This window comes from Brassica napus, chromosome C1, assembly GCF_020379485.1.
Source record: "Brassica napus cultivar Da-Ae chromosome C1, Da-Ae, whole genome shotgun sequence".
In the NCBI taxonomy this organism is placed as follows: domain Eukaryota; kingdom Viridiplantae; phylum Streptophyta; class Magnoliopsida; order Brassicales; family Brassicaceae; genus Brassica; species Brassica napus.
Window position 1 is genome coordinate 33,096,379 of NC_063444.1, and position 18,749 is coordinate 33,115,127.

The 18,749-nt window shown below is 33.6% G+C and overlaps 1 protein-coding gene across 3 annotated transcripts; it reads right to left on the reverse strand.

Moving 5' to 3' along the window:
* Positions 1 to 6,704: 6,704 nt before the first annotated feature.
* On the reverse strand, positions 6,705 to 9,321 carry LOC111197955 (putative transferase At1g60990, chloroplastic). 3 transcript variants are annotated; one of them, XM_022719840.2, is made up of 12 exons: positions 9,051 to 9,321; positions 8,863 to 8,964; positions 8,746 to 8,779; positions 8,594 to 8,667; positions 8,440 to 8,505; positions 8,279 to 8,343; positions 8,096 to 8,183; positions 7,927 to 7,992; positions 7,685 to 7,850; positions 7,384 to 7,467; positions 7,180 to 7,307; positions 6,705 to 7,076 (listed from the first exon to the last, which is right to left on the reverse strand). In XM_022719840.2, the coding sequence occupies exons 1-12, from the start codon at positions 9,246 to 9,248 to the stop codon at positions 6,894 to 6,896; spliced, it is 1,254 nt and encodes a 417-aa protein (XP_022575561.2). In that variant the 5' UTR covers positions 9,249 to 9,321; the 3' UTR covers positions 6,705 to 6,893. The 3 variants fall into 3 exon arrangements, with proteins under 3 accessions (XP_022575561.2, XP_048601755.1, XP_048601756.1); XM_048745798.1 differs by having other exon boundaries at positions 7,927 to 7,953; positions 9,051 to 9,316; XM_048745799.1 differs by lacking the exon at positions 7,927 to 7,992 and having other exon boundaries at positions 9,051 to 9,316.
* Between the last annotated feature and the right edge of the window lie 9,428 nt (positions 9,322 to 18,749).

Below are 18,749 nucleotides of genomic sequence, written 5' to 3' on the forward strand. Positions count from 1 at the left end.
TTATGTAATTTACTATCGTAAGAACAAACTTGAGTCTGACATTTAAGAAATTGACTTCTCAAATAATATTATAAGTATAACAAATTAATAAAATTGTCGTTTAAAATTGACAAATTAAAATCTAACATAATTCAATAAGATAGTAATTTAAAAGAAAATTTATGCAAATGCATATTTTCATTGATATTATAAATTAATAGTTATTATATATATATATATATATAAAGAATGGTTTCCTTCACTCCTAGGTCATCCACATCAGATTTCATGACACTAAGTCGGAGTCTGTGGTGGTGACACGTGTCACAGTCAATCAAAACTCAATGTTTCATTTATTCTTGAGTTTAATGGGTTTTATGTGTCTACTACAGCCCAAATACATCTTCTCCAAAAAACTGTATACTAAACCTAGAGAAAGTGGCCACCTGATCTCACTCAAATTATCCTAAAGAGTGAATTTACTCTCTCAAATAAGAGGTTCAGTTGCAGTATTTAGGGATCGAATCCACAAGGAGCTAGGGAACCTAATAAATCTGATAGGTTTTGTTAAGTTGGATGTTTTAATGATTAAAATGTAAATTTGCAGTTTTGTTTGAGCAAGTAATTGCTCGATTGATTGATTGAGGTTTTGGTGCTTAAAAGAAAATAGCTAGACTTAGGGTTTTTATTCAGGAAACTTGGAATTCTAATCCTACAGATGCCTAATGAGTTGCATGCATGATAATATAGAGCTCAACTACTAAGCAACAAGTCAATCAGCTCTCTCGTTTCTTGACTTGTCTAATAACTAGATCTAATGACCCAAACAAATGTGTTTGATCAATAGCAAGTGTCGATCGATATCCCTATACACCTTTCACTCTGTCAATCGATTATCCAATATGTATATCGATCGACACGCTTCTAGTTAAGCTTTATGCGCGGGTTGAATGATGCTCACTAAGCTCACTAGATAAGCTCTCGCCTTACTCTTAGCAAAAAACTTAGCTCAATTAGAATGGTTTCAGGATGGGAATGAAGCTATCGCTTTTATCTAACAATCCTAGGGCAAGTTCTAGGTAGCTAATTTAGAATCAGACATTAATGACAATCCTAATGATTATTATCACAACTCAGCAATCTATAGTTGGGCTAATCCCTCATAACCTATTTAAACCTTAAAATCTAACAATGGAACTATTCAGACATGACCAAGCAATTCATAACAACAATTAGGTAAGAAAACTTCATTAGAATATTAAGTAGATATTAATGGAATTCCAATCACAAATATAACTTTGGATCTTCTCTCCAATCTATCAAAATCCTAAAAAACTTTGCTGATAATTATAAAACTAGAAACACAAGAAAGCACACTTTGCCTCTAATATGGTGCAAAGCTTATATAATTAGGTTAAAATTCGTCAGGGGTAATCTTGTAAATTGGTGAAGACTTGGGCTTCAAGTCGGCTGTGACCAAACGGGCTTTCTGCGCGCTTCGCTGTCGATCGATGTTCTGATGTGAACATCGATCGATATTTGTTCCTCAATATCGACTGATGGTCGAGCTCGATGGTCATCTCGGGTGCTTGCTCCAAATATCTCCAGATCACTCCTGATCTTATAAATATAATAAATAGAATTTATAATATAATAATTAGTAGTAATAACACCTATAAACCATGGGTGAAAGTGGGTCAAATCCATGGTCTATCACCACCGTGCAACAATTTCCGTTCAGTCAATTGTCAATAGAAATCCAACGGTTTCACCGGTGACGAATGATTCCGATCAATGTCAGTTGGAAACCATCGGTTTTGGCGATTAGACTTCTTTGATCTGGCGCTGTTATGGAAATTAAATTGTTTCATGCATCTTCATTAACATTTTCATTAATACCTATTCTCCTCTTCTCACACGATCTCACATTCAATGAATCCCTCCGTACATTCATTTGTGTTAATCCTCCATTATAAATATGAAAGTTTTCCTCAAAAAACCATCAGTTCATTTCTCTTAATAAACAACACAAAAAGGTGATGAAAAAAGATCTATTAAGCTCATGGTTGTGCTTAACGGATTGTGACAGAAAAGTGATAAAAGACAGAAGAAATGAGATGAAAAACAGAATAAACTAAGAAGAAGAGAAAGGAGCTTTTCACAAATTCATTGCATGTCCAGGAAAGTATATGACAATTAAAACGGATATGAGCAAAGCATACGATAGAGTGGAATGGGACTTTGTTAAGGCCTTACTATAGAAATTGGGCTTTGACCTTCATTGGATTAAATTAATGATGGAATGTATATCATTGGTTCAATATAGGGTTCTCTTAAATGGTCAACCACGTGGACTCATTGTCCCACAAAAGGGCTTACGTCAAGGAGATCCTTTATCGCCTTATTTATTTATTCTCTGTACTAAGGCTTTAATTGCAAATATAAAAAGGCAGAGAGAGGGCAACAACTAACAGGGATGAAGGTAGCTAGAGCTTGTCCTTCGATATCTCATTTGCTTTTTGCGGATGATAGCATATTCTTTTGTAAAGCTCAAAAAGAAGAGTGTCAAACCATTCTTAGGATTTTAAAAGAATATGAGACAGTTTCATGACAGTTAATAAATTTTGACAAGTCTTCAGTTCAATTTGGACACAAGATCGAACAATCTATCAGACAAGACTTGCAGGATATTTTGGGCATTCAGAATCTTGGAGGAATGGGATCCTACCTTGGTTTACCAGAAAATCTGGGGGTTCAAAGATCCAAGTTTTTAGCTTTGTACAAGAGCGTTTAAATAATAGATTTAATGGGTGGACTTTCAAGTTTTTCACAAAAGGAGGAAAGGAAGTGATCATTAAGTCAGTGATTACAGCAATACCAAATCATACGATGTCCTTCTATCGTTTACCGAAGACAACTGTGAAGAAACTGACGAGCGCGGTGTCACAATTCTGGTGGAGTCCAGGGGGAAGCATAAGAGACATGCACTGGAAATCATGGGACAAAGTATGTGCAGATAAGGATGAAGGAAGTTTGGGGTTTAAAGACATCGCGAATTTCAATACCGCAATGCTTGGTAAACAATTATGGCGTCTGATAAAGAAGCCAATACTTTATTCTCTCGTGTTTTCAAATGTCGGTATTTTAGGAATGTTTCACCTTTGGAACCGATTCGTTCATATTCTCCGTCATATGGCTGGCGGAGTATTGCCCTCTGCTAGATCTCTGGTAAGTAAATGACTAATCAAAAGGGTGGGATCAGGTTCTTCTATATATGTATGGAATGACATGGCTCACAACCACTCGCCCGAGACCAGCTAATAAAAATCAACACAATTTATACTCTGACCTTACAGTGGAGTCTCTCATTGACTCTACCTCGTGCACTTAGAATTTAGAGGCAATTCGGGCTTTGGTGGATCCACAGGATGCGAAACTTATAGAAAGCATACCACTGAGCAGGAATCAGAGGGTAGATAGAGATGGATGGCACTTCACAAAAAATTGGAAATACACGGTCAAATCAGGATATCAGGTTGAGCGGATCTATCCACATAGAGAAAGATCACCACTACTGATTGGCCCCACAGTTGATGTTTTGAAGGCTTACTGCTGAAAAATCCGGTGCCCACCAAAGTTAAAACACTTCCAATGGCAATTAGTGATAGGGTGTATAGCAGTGAGGAAGAATTTACAAGCAAGGGGGATTCAAGGGGATATTTGTTGTGTAAGATGTGGAGCTCCTGAGGAATCGATAAACCATGTGTTTTTTTAATGTCCTCCTACCATCCAGGTTTGGGCTCTCTCGAAGATACCATCAAATTCAGCTATTTTTCCAACAAGTTCCCTATTCACAAACATGGATCATCTATTCTGGAGAGTTCTCCGGCAGATAGAGGATCATCAGTTTGCATGGATACTATGGTACATCTGGAAAGCTAGGAATAATAAAGTTTTCAGTAACTTGGATATGGACCTAATGGATACGCTTAAGTGGGCAGAAACAGAATCAATACTGTGGGCTGAGGCACAAATATTGAAGGACCAGAGGACAGCACCACAAATAATGAATACGACCTTACCGTCGATTCCAGGAAGATGGTGCTTTACAGATGGCTCCTGGAAAGAGGGTGATATTTTTTCAGGACAAGATTGGTTCAGCACTTTAGAAAGTTTTGATGTATTGTTGGGGGCGAGGAATGCTAGGGCTTCTCTATCTCCACTTCATGCGGAGATGCTACTATGGGCAATGGAATGCATGAAGAATTTACGTCAATTTCAGGTTACGTTTGCAACGGATTGTTCTCAGTTGGTGAAGATGGTTTCGGAACCAGAAGAATGACCAGTTTTTGCAAATTATTTGGAAGATATCAAGATCCTGAAAGAGAGTTTCACCCGATCAGAGATTATCTATATACCAAGGACGCAAAATTCAAAAGCGAATATACTAGCACACAATGTTAGGAAGCAACCGTCTTTTGTCGTTCACATGGATGCAGATCACCCGGTTTGGTTTACAGAGTCAGTATGAGTGTGTATTGTTGATGACAAAAAAAGTATATATTAATAATTTCTTGCCAAAACAAAATGACGGCCAGATAATTGAATAGTCAATTTCAGATATAGATCGAGCGCACCCAAAAATTACCGATACTTATGTAAAGCATAAACCAGTTAACCAAAACTCGAATGATATAAACCGTAGGGCCACAAAATATACCCTAAAAGAAAGAAAAAAAAGGGTACTCTCCTTAAAAAAAAAACAGGTACTAAAAACATGTGCATATCTGCTTGGATCAAAATTTGGCAGCCTTTATAATAAAGATTTTAGGCATTATACATAAACTCTCTTCGTCTGCTATCTCTAATCCGATTTTTTTTTTAAATACTGACTGCATCACTTTCATCGCAGGAACAACACCCAATGTGTTATCCAACACTTTTAAGCTTCGACGAAAACATCATTTTCAAAGCTACAAATGCTAATAATTTCTGTTTTATTTAAAATTTTGTCAACAGACGACTCTGTCTTATCTTAGAGTTTTACATTTTCCGTTCTGATGAAAACCATCATATTAAAACTTACACATAAGTCAAATTAGTGGTTTCCTATACCGAGTCCCTAATATGTATTTACTGTGTTTCAACGATTTAATATATACATGGAATATATCGTACTACCTTATTCACACAACATTTTATATTTCGAATAAATCAACACAACTGGTGCGTGACATAACCGCATAAAATAAAATACATACACCATAAATTATTCTGTCATAATTACAAACGCAAAACCATAATAGTAATAGTTAAAAAAAAAAAAAATAACTAAATTGTACATCCATAATATTGTTAAGTAAAAATAATCATTCGTTTGAAAGCACTATATATTAATAAAAATTCAAATAGTATATTCTTTTAAGTAATTCATAATTGTTATTAAAATACAATGAAACTTTAAAATCAAAATCGAATTAATTAGTTAGTTTTATATGGTATATGTTTTACTGTAAAATATATATATACATATATATATATATATAGTCTTCAAAATCCAATGCAAATATATCTTCCATATGTTTTTGTAATCATTTGTATTTTGTAACAAATATTTAAACTTCAATCACAAAATAATTTATAAACATTTTAAAGTTAAAAACATAACAAAAACAGAAAATAACTAAAACAAGTTTAAAAAAATCCCGAAGATTTTTAGCTTACAATTTTCTCTTAAATCTCAATCACAATTTACACAATATTAATAACTTCTCACTTATATATATATATATATAATCAATTATAGTAAATATTAAATGCACCACATAAGTTATTTTATGATAATAACTTCCAGTACAACATCATGAATACTAAGCAAGAAATGATGTAATGCCACCCCAAGAAAAAAAAAACATATAGAAAATTTAACTAATATTTATAATTTTTAATTAATAAAAATTTACATTAAATATTTACTCTAACAATTTAAATTATTTTCAAATATTCATCCTGCCCGTAGGGCGGGCCGGTCGTAGTGCATTTATATAAGAAAAATTATCTAGGATAACCTTTATAGTTTATTTTCCCAAAAATAGTTTATAAAGAAAAAAATGACCAAACTTTTTTATTAAAGGGTAAAAACACATTTATATCCTAGAATTAATTAATCTAGACTTAGAGTTTAGAGTTAAGAGGTGAATTTTTGAAAATAAAGTTTCAAATTTTCAAAAATAAAAAATAAATATTAAAATTTTCAAAATAAAAAAAAAACTATTTCCGTCATTTTCCTCTTTGAAAACTATTTTTGTGATAAAAACTTAAAAATGGTTATTAGAGAGAATTACCTTTATATAAACATAAATGAAATATTATATTGTTTGTTTTTCTTGAACATAAAATATTTTTTTTGCTTTTGTATTTTTTGACTACTTGCGTCTTATTCTGCCTTTTTCCCAGCCCTACCTTTCAAAAGGTGACATCATTCTCCGGAGATTACAGTTCTGCTCATCAAACTCTGGTCAACCCAAACCATCATGGTTCAACCCTTCTTAGTTTGTTGATGAATCTTATATTAGGTGCCCGAAGCTTGATCGCTACGGAGAAAAGAAGTGGTGCCCGGCATGACTTATTACGTACATGGTATTCGAGTGCAACGCTCAGCTAAGTCAAATCCAATTGCACTCCTAAACCTACCAACATGCGTATCTGCACTTGTCCTGATATTATTTTCCCCAAAAACATCTCTTTATGGCCAAAAACTGTTGTTCTAATCACTTTCCTATCTATGAAAAATTAATGTTTCAATATCCAGTGAGAACCCAAATATAATATGCTCGCATCTCAAAACAAATTTGTAAGCTATTGAATGTGTATATCCGTGTGCAGTTTCCTTGTGCATAACTTCTTTCTGCTACTCAAGAAGTTGGGTTGGTTGGAGGATGTTGCCGGGATAGATAAGGGACTTCAGCAACTATCCCAGAAATGTCTTCCCCTATAGTCACTGTGGTTCCAACTGAGGCTGCTTGTTTCTTGATGTACCCTAACCCGAAATGGCTTGATCCGTTTCTTCCCCTAGTGTAGCTAGTTAGCTTCCCCACCTGAAAAATAATGTTTATCTACCAGTCAAGAATTGATATAACAAAACGTAGATGCTATTCTTTCTTTTAGAGTAACTATGATATGAACACAAAGGTTCAATACCTTCTTCCCGTCGAATGTGATGGTGCTGCCGGGTTCTGCTTGTGCAGAGAGTTCAAGTCCACACAACCTTTGTTTGATTCCATCATATGTTATAAGTCTTGCGATAGTCTCCTGCCCCTTATAACATCCTGGGAGGTTTGAATTTTGTTAAACCTGGGCGCTCATTGTGTCATTTTAGTTCACTAACCAAATCTTCATGAGTACCTTTGTTCAAAGAGATTGAGTTCCACAGACCCGCTTCCAGAACATTGAATTCCTTGCTGAGTTCTCTCTCAGGTGCTGGCCTTCCTGCAAAACATCAATGCTTTTGGCCTGAGAAACATATAGCTAATGGAAAGGCAGAAGACATAAAGAACAGCATTGTACAACACTGCTTCCAAATATGCGAGCATCTTTAGAGCTTGTTGATTAATATTAAGGTAAATATCGAACAAACATGCCTTAAGTGGTGACCAGATCGAGAAACACTGAGGGGGCCTATATTTGGATAATAGTCTTTACTAACCTTGAAGGACTCTAAGTTTCTCCCAGGCTTCAGAACCCATTGGAACGGCACCTTCAGATAGAAGAGTCTTCCAGACTGAAACAGCACCACCAGGTGACATTAACATGGTAAAGCCTTCATCTGAAATAAGACTCCTGACCCCAACTGTAATTGGCATTCCATCGAACTGAAAAAAAGAAAAGAACATATTATTACTATATGCTGCTTCAAAGGATTTGTTTCGGAGTTTAAAAACGGCTTACACTATAATGCTGATGTTTGCCATATGGCTGCCCAATAAGATCACCCAGATTCAGTTTAGACATAATCTGTTTCCAGTTTCTTTTACATTAGCATAAAAAAAAACTTATTCGAACTACCATAGATGCTAAACAAAGAAAATGGTCACTCTGCTAAAAGAAAGAATCTTACTTGGTTACACTTGGGTCCTGCTAAAGCAAATAAGCAAGTTTGCTTGGTGATATCTTTGATCTCCACTTTGTCAGCAAAAAAGATATACCTGCGAAGATGAAGATGAGAAGTAAGCGACATCACGATACACTCCAAGTCAGAGAAACCACTATTAGAGCAGGGGATGAAACGTTATAACATTACTTATTTAGCATCTCAATTATGCTTTGGCACGTCGTTGGAGAAACCATTAGCATTATTGCGTTTTTCTGAAAGGGAAAAGAGTCAACTTTTTTATAATGGAAGCACTTAAAAGGTGAATCCAACCTAATATCACTTCAAGGAAGAAAAAGAGTGTTAATTACCATTATCCAGGCATGTGCAATATCGATCGTTCTTGCTGTTGGGGTAACGAATACAGTGTCACACCCCTTCAAAAACATATCCACAAAAGTGGTTACTAGTGACAGAAGAAACAATCTACACTCGATGAAAAATACCCTTTATAGAAACAATCACCTGTCCTGTGCTAAGGCATTCAAAATTTGCAGTAGTTTGGTTGTGAAGGAAATGAACGCGGTCATCTCCACTAACTTGACGGCACAAAGATTTAGGGTAGTAAGTAGCATTACCCAAAATGAGTTAGGCTGATAAATAAGGATATATAATACCTCGTATTCTGCCAAAATGCGAGAGGTCCACGACCTGAAAAAAATCAAATTTTGATCAAACAAGAATCATAAATGCAAAAAGAGGTTTCAAAAGTTATAAAAAAGAAGATAGCATACCACCACTCCATTATCAAAAGCATCCAAAGCCTCATCGTCGTTATCAAAACTCTCAACAACACCATCTTCTGAAACTATCCCTCCACCAATACTAATTGTATCCTTCGCACAAGTCCATAATTGCATTTTAGCCAATTAACAATCAATACTCACACTATATATTTAAGAAGTGAGAAGAAGAAGCTTACGAGGAGGTCGTGATCGATCGGAGGCGGCGAGAAATCAAATTCGGAAGGCGAGACGCATCGGAGCCGAAGCTTCGGTTCTCGACAGGCACCATTTCGGAGACGAAGGGATCTGCGTCTAAGAATGGTCCCGTTGTAGAAACATGGAAGCAGAGCTGTACCAGTGGCGGTGATATGGCTAACGCCAGCCATCCTCATCATCGCGTGTCCGTCCAAACTCCTTAGAAGGATTTTTGTTTTCTTTAAACTAGTATCTCTCTAGTTGCTGATATACTAAATAAGAAATAAGGGAAAATTGTTTTTAAAGAATATATAGTAAACTAGGTAATAACCGTGCCTTTACGCGAAATTTGATTATTAGTTTCGTTATTTTTTAATAAAGAGACATTAATTTGTTTAATTTAGATATCGGTTTGGTTTTACGTTTTTTTTTAATCCCTTAAAATATAAATATCATTTTAAATCAATATTTATTTGGTTTGTTCGGTTAAAACGTTTGATGTTTTTGGTTTTTTTTTCTGTGATAATCAAAAGTTACTATCATTTGTTTGTTTTCATGTTATGAATCTTAGATAGTCGTGATGTCGAACCAATGGTTTCATATTATAGTTTCTAAATGGATAATAGTTAAGAAAAGAAAAAAAATTATTAAGACAAATCATTTTACTACAATTTGGTCGATAGTGGAAGAAGCATTAAAAAAAATTTTAACTTCCAAAAAAATTAGATATTTCAGTTGTGGTAAATACTTAGTTATAAGGTACTCACGTTAATGTGCACATGTATGTGTATGTAAAAGTATATAAAGATAGTTGATAAATATATAAAGATATTGTTAATTAATATTAAATGACATTTTTTTCAAAATAATACATAAAAAATAAAATTCTTAAAATGAAATTATTTAAAAACAAAAATATTGCAAAATTTATATAAACTATCATATATAACTTATATATAATTCTTTAAATATATGTTATATGCATATAACGAATCAAATTGGATATCCGTTCCTATAAATATAGATATTTGTGATTTGCTTTTTTTACGGACATTGCATTTTAGTATTTGATTTGTTTCGTAGAGTAAAGGATATCCGGATTTTTTGGTTCGAATCAAAACGGATAACGAATCGAATCAAAATTTATGAATAATTTGTCTAGCTCTATTCGTAAACAGTAAAAATAACGTAAAGAAGAACCATGCATGTGAGTTTTATATTAAAAAAGTAAAGCACATAGTGTGAACATATTTATGTAGAGTTTGACTTAGAAGCTCTTTACATGTGACATGTTTCCATTTTAGTGTAAACGCATTTATTAAAATGCTTCTACACGTGACATGTGTCTAGTTTAGTGTGAACATATTTATGTAGAGTTTGGCTGATAAGCTCTCTACATGTGAGATGTGTCCATTTTAGTGTAAACGCATTTATTAAAATGCTTCTACACGTGACATGTATCCAGTTTAGTGTGAACGCATTTATTACAATGATTCTTCTTTAATATATAAGGGAAGTAAATCACTTTTCAGCTAGATTATATCACTAGATGTGTTATACAATTATAGAGTGTGAATGGATAATCTAAGAGTAAATGGAAGTAATTTAAAATAATGAAAATGAGTGAAAAATCGCAGGAGTAAATAAGATATAAAACACAAAATGCAGTGACAACATTCTTTTTACGAATTAGATGGATAAACACACACTGTATTTACTGTTCTTTGAATACCCATAGTAACGAGAGTAAAATATTACAGAAAATCTATTTGATTAGTATTAAAACAGCTTAAATAAAAGTAAATTACTTTTCTACCTAGATTATATCGTTAAATACGTTATACAGTCATACAATGTGAATAAATAATATAGAATAACTTAAAATAGAGAAAAATGAGTGAAAAATCTCTAAAGTAAATAAAATATAAGAAAATTAAATGCAACGCGATATTTCTCTCTTCACAAACCGGATGGAATAAACACACACACTACATTTCTTTGAATAGTAAAAAGAGCAAAACATTAGAAAGAAATAAAAAAAAAATTTCCAAATGATTGGTATTAAAACAACAAAATTAAGAATAGATCACTTTTTCACCTATATTATATCACTAATACATTCATATATTAATTTTTTTGTTTCATTGTTTATTTGATATTGTAACCCAAATATTATAACTATTTCTAGTATTGTATATCTAATTCTATTTCGGTGGTCCATAAAAAAATTAGAAAGAAGGTTTACTCAATCTATTAGTTACTTTATATTGTATTTTTCATATATATTGAAAACAATTTTATAATGGTTATTGAAAAATACATTAGTAAAAATCAATTTTTGAATACATGCATATTTTTGAATCAATTTTTTTTTGAATTTTGTTTAATGATTAATTTAGATAAAATATGTTTTTAGTTAATTAGATTGGACAAGTTGCACAAAAAATAATAATTATATTTAGCCATTTTCATATATTTTAAATCTTGTCCAACCAGATAATTTATAAAAATATAATGGACCTCAATTTTTTTTAATAACATAAGTCCATTATTTTATTTTTAATATATTGCTATCCATATTTTCAAATAACATTATATTTCTTTTAAATTATGTTATTTTTGTTTCCAAATATTTCCAAAGGTACTTCTACTTTAATAAGATAGAAGATATAATATTGCAAAAATATGTTGTTATTTACTTTTTCATATCACTATTAGATATCATATATGTGTCATCATATAATTAATCGTGCTTTTACCTACCATCATATAAGTAATCATAATTAATAGAATTTTATACATACCATTATATAAATAATCATATATATTATATTTTTAAACTTTAATATGAAATATAAAAATCATAATTTACGTTGGTGTTAGAAATTGCTTTGTATTGTATTTTTCTTAAATATATTTAAAACATTTTTATAATGGTTATAAAAAACATTTTAGTAAAATCAATTTTTGAATATATGTATATTTTTAAATCAATTTAAAATTAATATTTTGATTTGAAACATGTATATAAAACTTAAAAAAATTTAATGATTATTTTAGATAAATATGTTTTTAGGTAATTAGATTGGGCCAGTCATTTTCGTATATTTTAAAGATGACCATATCTATTGTTTTCATAGTATAATGAATTTTCAATTTTTATTGATAACATAAGCCTATTACATTTTTTATTTAATATATTGTTATATCCATGTTTCCAAACAACACCATTTTTTAACTGCTATCTATGTTGCCAAACAAAAGCTTAAAATTACTTCTACTTTAATAAGATAGATATAATCAGGTTAAAAAAATATTGTGTAATTCTGATTTATATTTTCAATTTAGTATTATTAATATTGTGATAATAATGCAGAATGGCATCTAATCGTCGAGGGAACGCAAGTAGGCCTTGGCATAAAATCTGGAACCCGAAATCCAAACCGAACCCGAACCGAAAAACCTGACCCGTTAACCGACCCAAAATGTAAAAATACCCGAACGGATCTTGTAGGGTGGTACAAAAAAAATCCGAACCCGAAGTCTTATTAACCGAACCCGAACGAGTAACCCAAAAAATCCAAAATTAATAGTCAATATAAACATTTTGAAATATATATAAATATTTCAATTATTAAGTTCAATATTTGTGGTAATATGATATATAATAATAAATATTAAAATTTTAATAAATGCTTTAAGTACACAATTAGTTATAAATAAATATTTTATAATTTGCTCATTGAAATAAAAAATCTACTCTCTATAAGGCAATACATATTGTTTACAAATGATGTTTGTTTTCATGCTTGATTTAACATTTTATTATTATTTTATCAATTTTATGTGTGATAGATTAATTTTTATTTAATTTAGATGTTTTTCTTTATGTTTTGCTTCAAAATTTTGTTTTTTTTACTTCGGTTATATCCGATCCGAACCGAACCGATATTACCCAAATCCGTACGATATATGATTACTTTATGGGTTTTAGGACGCAATACAATTTTGAACCGAACCCGAAATTTTATTATCAGAACCCGACCTGTACTAATAAAATTTTAGTATGGGACCTAAGAGCGCAAACCCAAAAATCCAAAAACCCAAAAACCTGATCCGAACGCTAATGGGTATCTGAATGCCCAGGCCTAAACGCAAGTGCTTCGGGACAAAGAGGTTGGAATGCTTCTAATGAAACTAGAACTATAGTAAGTTTTAAGTTAAATATTTTATTAATGATATAGATGCAAAAAAAATATAACTGGTATATATATATACTAGGATCAGACATGCGCTTTGCGACAAAGAAGACAAGAGACAATGAATGAGGGACGAGTTGATGATTCCACACATGGAAACTCATATTTCAAAGGGGGTGACATGCCAGACACTGAAGTTCCAGAGACTGAAGAAATTTAAGAAGTATATCACGTCAACCTAGACGATAATTCACGTCCTTCAAATGAATTTACCTATGAAACAGTTGGAATCAATATTGGAAGAGGTGGGAGACATGGAGTAGTTCACATTCTAGTGGCAGAAGAGGGAGTAGATTTCATAGATCAGGTGGAAGCACAGGAACTAATGTTGGAAGTTGTTCACGAGGAAGTAGTCGAAAACAATTATTTGAGACAACAATGCAAGACACTATCAGTGGTTTTAGAGATTTTCAATGACAAAGTTTACAACAACTTCTTCCTGGTGCTTTCAACCAAGACGATTATGATGAATGGAAAAAGGTGGAAGTGTTGTTCCCTGATCTACAAGTTACAAAACATACAAAATTTTATTGAAAATTTCTTAATACACTCCAATAGTTATTAAAGCTACAATTGCTTGAAGCTCTGATTGGTATTTCACGAAACAACGAAGATATTCCAAAACAGATGGGTTTGGGACTATCATCTGCGAATCCATCTTCTGTGGGGAACAACACCAAACGCACAACATTGGGGCACACCGCCAAATGCACAACAATGGGGCACACCACCAAATCCACAACAATGGGGTATACAGTCTGGTTTTCAACAGTGGGAAACACCACCAAATGCGCAAAGGTGGGACACACCGCCAACTGCACAACAATGGGGCGCACCTCCAATTTCACATCAATGGGGCACACCTTCAACTGCACAGCAATGGAGCGCACCTCGACCTGCACAACAGTGGGGCACACCGCCGAATGATCAGCAATGGAGCACACCGCCGAATGCTCAGAAATGGGGCACACCACCGAATGCTCATGAATGGGGAACACCACCGAATGTTCAGCAGTGGGGTACACAACCAAATGTTCGACAGTGGGATACACTAACGAGTGCTCAACAATGGAGGCGTCAAAGACCTAATCCTGGAAATGGCAAATCAGCTGGAATGAATCCAACTCATATTCAATATGGATTTCGTTGGACGATCATCATGAAGTTTTAGATAGCGCAGTAAAAAGAACTTCGCCTGATACCCAACAACCACAATCACCCAGTCTTGGTTTCACAAGTCGTTTTGATTCTGAACAAAATTCACGCAACCTAGAGCAGGAGGTTTGTTCAACATATGGGGAAACAAACAAGATAATCAAAGTGATGACGAATAGTTTGTTATAAGAATGTCTTATCATTCCTATAAAATATGTTTTGTATGTTTTATGTTTTCAGAGTCATTGTAAAATTTAAATTGAAATGTTGCATATGATTTTATTTTTTTTTGCTTTTAAAATGTTCATGCGTTTCGTATATGCCAATTACGATCACAACATGTGCACAATCTATGCTATGAAGAGAGAGTTTAGTTGTAGAATTTGAAAAACGAACAATTTGAGGAGTTAGTAATTCAACCAAGTTTGAATTATTATGATCAAAATTTTCAAAGAGCGCCCCAACGAACTGATAGAGGTTTGGGATGGAGAAATATTTGGCATCGCTTACAAGAAGATGATGTAGCGTGTCTTCAGTTACTAAGAATGTCACTTCCATGTTTCACGGAACTTTGTAACATTCTACAAACAAATTATGGTCTAACACCGACATCCAATATAAGCATTGAAAAAAGTGTGGCTATATTCTACTGATATGTGGACACAATGAAGTTCAGAGAGATGTCGCTTTAAGGTTTGGACGAAATCAGGAGACTGTGATGAGAAAATTTAGTGAAGTTCTGACAGCAAATGAACTTCTTGCGTGTGATTATATTAGAACTCCAACAACACAAGAACTACATCGAATTCCTGAAAGACTTCTAGACTAGTAGACCGAGTAAATTATCCGTATCTTAGCGGTTGTGTTGGAGCGATGGCTGGAACGCATGTTTGTGTCAAAGTCACGCCTGAGTTGCAAGGAATGTATTGGAAATGACATGATAATGCATCACTGAATATCATGGCAATATGTGACTTCAATATGTTATTCACTTATATTTGGAATGGAGCTCGAGGATCATGTCACAAGACAGCTGTTCTAACCATGGCAAAAGAAAGTGATTATGAGTTTCCTATGCCTCCACTTGACAAGTATTATCTGGTCGATTCCGGCTATCCCAATAAAAAGGGTTTCTAACTCCTTATAGGTCATCATGTAATAGAGTTGTGAGGTATCATATGTCACAATTTAACTGATCTGGCCCCCCTCCAAGAAATAAAGAAGAACTCTTCGGTCAGAGTCATGGATCTTTATGTTCCATAATCAAGAGTACTTTCGGGGTTTGGAAGAAGAAATGGAGAATTCTTTCTGATTTTCCAAGATACGATATTGATATACAAAAAGAGTGATAATGGCTACTATGAGACTATTTAATTTTATCAAAATTTCAAATTTTGCAGATGCAGATTTTGCTGAAGTAATGATAGAGACGAAAATAAACAACACAAATTCGGAGAACGATTTCAAATATGCTGTTGAAAATTTTAAATTCTTGATTGTATCTTTGTCTATGTGGTGTAATAAGAAGAATTTTAAATTTTATATATTTATTAATAATAATTAGTAAAATATATTTAAATTAAAGTTTTACGTGTATTGCTTATTCTACTTTTACCATTCTACTCTTGGTTCCATACCACATCTGCTTTTTGTTACCATTCACATTTATTTTGTACCGTTTTTTTATTTAACCGCAAAATATTTCGCAGTTTATAAAACCGCACTTAAACCATACCGTATCATATTCTTCGCTTTACTCGCACTACTTATCCCACAGTTACCTTTCGAAGCCTAAAATAGAGAAAATGAGTGAAAATTCTCAGAAGTAAATAAAATATAAAAAGTAAAATGCAACACAACATATTTCTCTTCACAAATTAGATGGGATAAACCTACACTGCATTCACTCATCTTTGAATAGTAAGGAGAGTAAAATATTATAATAATAAAAATCTTTTCCACTTGATTGGTATTAAACCATATGAAACAAGAGTAAATCATTTTTCCACCTAGATTTACATCGTTATATGTGTTATAAAGTCATAAAGTGTTATTGAATAATATAGTAAACGAGTAACTTAAAATAGATAAAGTAAGAGAAAAATCTCATGAGTAAATAAAATATAAAAAATAGAAATACAACGCATCATTTTTCTCTTCACAGATTGGAAGGGAGACACAAAATTTTCTCTTCTTTGAATAGTAACGAGAGTAAAAAATTTAAAATAATAAAAAACTTTTCCACTTTAGTGGTATTAAAGCAGTTGAACTAAGAACAAAACAATTTTTCACCTAGATTATATTGCTATATATGTTATAAAATCAGAGAGTGTGATTGAATAATATAGAGTAAAAGAGAGTAATTTAAAATGGCGAAAATGAGTAAAAAATCTTAGAAGTAAAAAAAAAAGGAAATGCGAACGACATCTTGGTGTTTACGGATGTGAGTGTCTCTTCACTGAATGGGGTGCTAAGTGTAATGGATCAGTTTGCTCGATGGTCGGGGTTATATATAAATGCAGCAAAATCTTCTATATACTCTGCAAGTCAGAACAAGCTGCTGCGGCATCAAAGTGCTGAGATGCAGGGTCTCTCTGTTGGTATGTTGCCATTTCGGTATCTCCGGCTCCCATTGACGACTAAAGCATGGACCAGATTAGATTATGAGCCACTCATTGATCAAATTCGAAACAGGCTCTAAGCGTGGACCCATCGGTCGCTCTCTTTTGCGGGTCGGCTTCAGCTCATAAAGTCGGTCATCTCTAGTGTGATTAACTTCTGGTGCACAGCCTTCATCTTGCCAAAAGCTTGTCTAGATGAAATAGAGAGCTTACATAGTGCTTTTTTGTGGTCTGGCTCGCCTAATTCACATCATAAGGCAAAGGTAGCTTGGAGTGATCTCTGTTTACCAACAACAGAAGGTGGTTTGGGGATTCGGAAACTTGGAGAAACATCAACAGTTTTCGCATTGGGTCTGGTATGGAAGCTCTTCACCTTGTCTGGCTCTCTTTGGGTTGCTTGGGCTCAGGTTGAGTTAATGAATAAAGGATCATTTTGGGAGGTTAAAGACTCAAATAAGGGGTCTTGGCTGTAGAGAAAACTGTTGAATCTAAGGCCAATGGTGACTGCGTTTCTGCACTATGATGCTCAGAATGGGGAATCAACCTATTTCTGGTTAGATAACTGGTTAGGCACGGGTCGCCTCATTGATAAAATAGGAGATTTGGGACCGACGTATCTTGGGATCCCTAGGCAGACCTTGCTCTCTGAAGCTTGTACGAATGGGGAGTGGAACATTAGAAGGCGAGGTAGGAGAGTTTTCAGTGCTGTCTATGATGAGATTGAGAACGCGGGGAAGCCAATTTCAGACGCCGGGAAAGATGTTATACTTTGGACACATGGAGATGACGACTTTTAGGATCACTTCTCTACTTTGAGAACGTAGGATCAGATTAGGGACAGGAAGCAGAAAGTCCCATGGCATCATCTTGTTTGGTTTCCTCAGCAAGTTCCGCGACAGACTTTCATTGTCTGGTTGGCTTTTAAGGACAGGTTATCAACCGGTGTTCGAATGAGGCAATGGGGGATCACTCAAAGTTGTTTGTTTTGTGGAGAGAGGGATGAAAGCAGGGATCATCTGTTTTTTCCGTGCGTGCCCTGTCACATTCACCATTTGGATTACTTTAACAGCCAACTTGTTGGGGTCTTCAGCATCACCGAACTGGTCCACCACAGTGTCTTCTTTGCTGCGATCGAGGCGACATTTTTGGATATTATCATGTTGAAGCTAGTCTTTCAAACTAGTATTTATTTCATTTGGAGAGAAAGGATCTCGAGACGACACCAGGGGGTTGGCTGACCACTGAGATAATGATATGGCGTATTGATAAACTCATTAGAAACAGGATTCAGTCTTTGAAATACATGGGAAGTCATAAATTGGAAGAGCTTTTTTGAAGATGGCTTGAGGTGTATACAGGTTGAGTGATTTGGAGAATATGATCTCTTTTTTTTGTTTTTGAGTTATAATTAGCTTTCAATTTTCATTGTACATGCCCATTCATTCTTTGAATAATAAATATAAAATTTAATCAAAAAAAAGAAATAAGGGTAAATCTCTTTTCTACCTAGATTATATTGTTATATATGACTTTTACAGTCCTAGAATGTGGTTGGATAATATAGAGTAATTGAGAGTAAATTAAAATAGAAAAATGAGTGAAAATATTAGAAGTAAATAAAATATAAAAATGTGAAATACAACGCAATATTTTCTCTTACAAATTG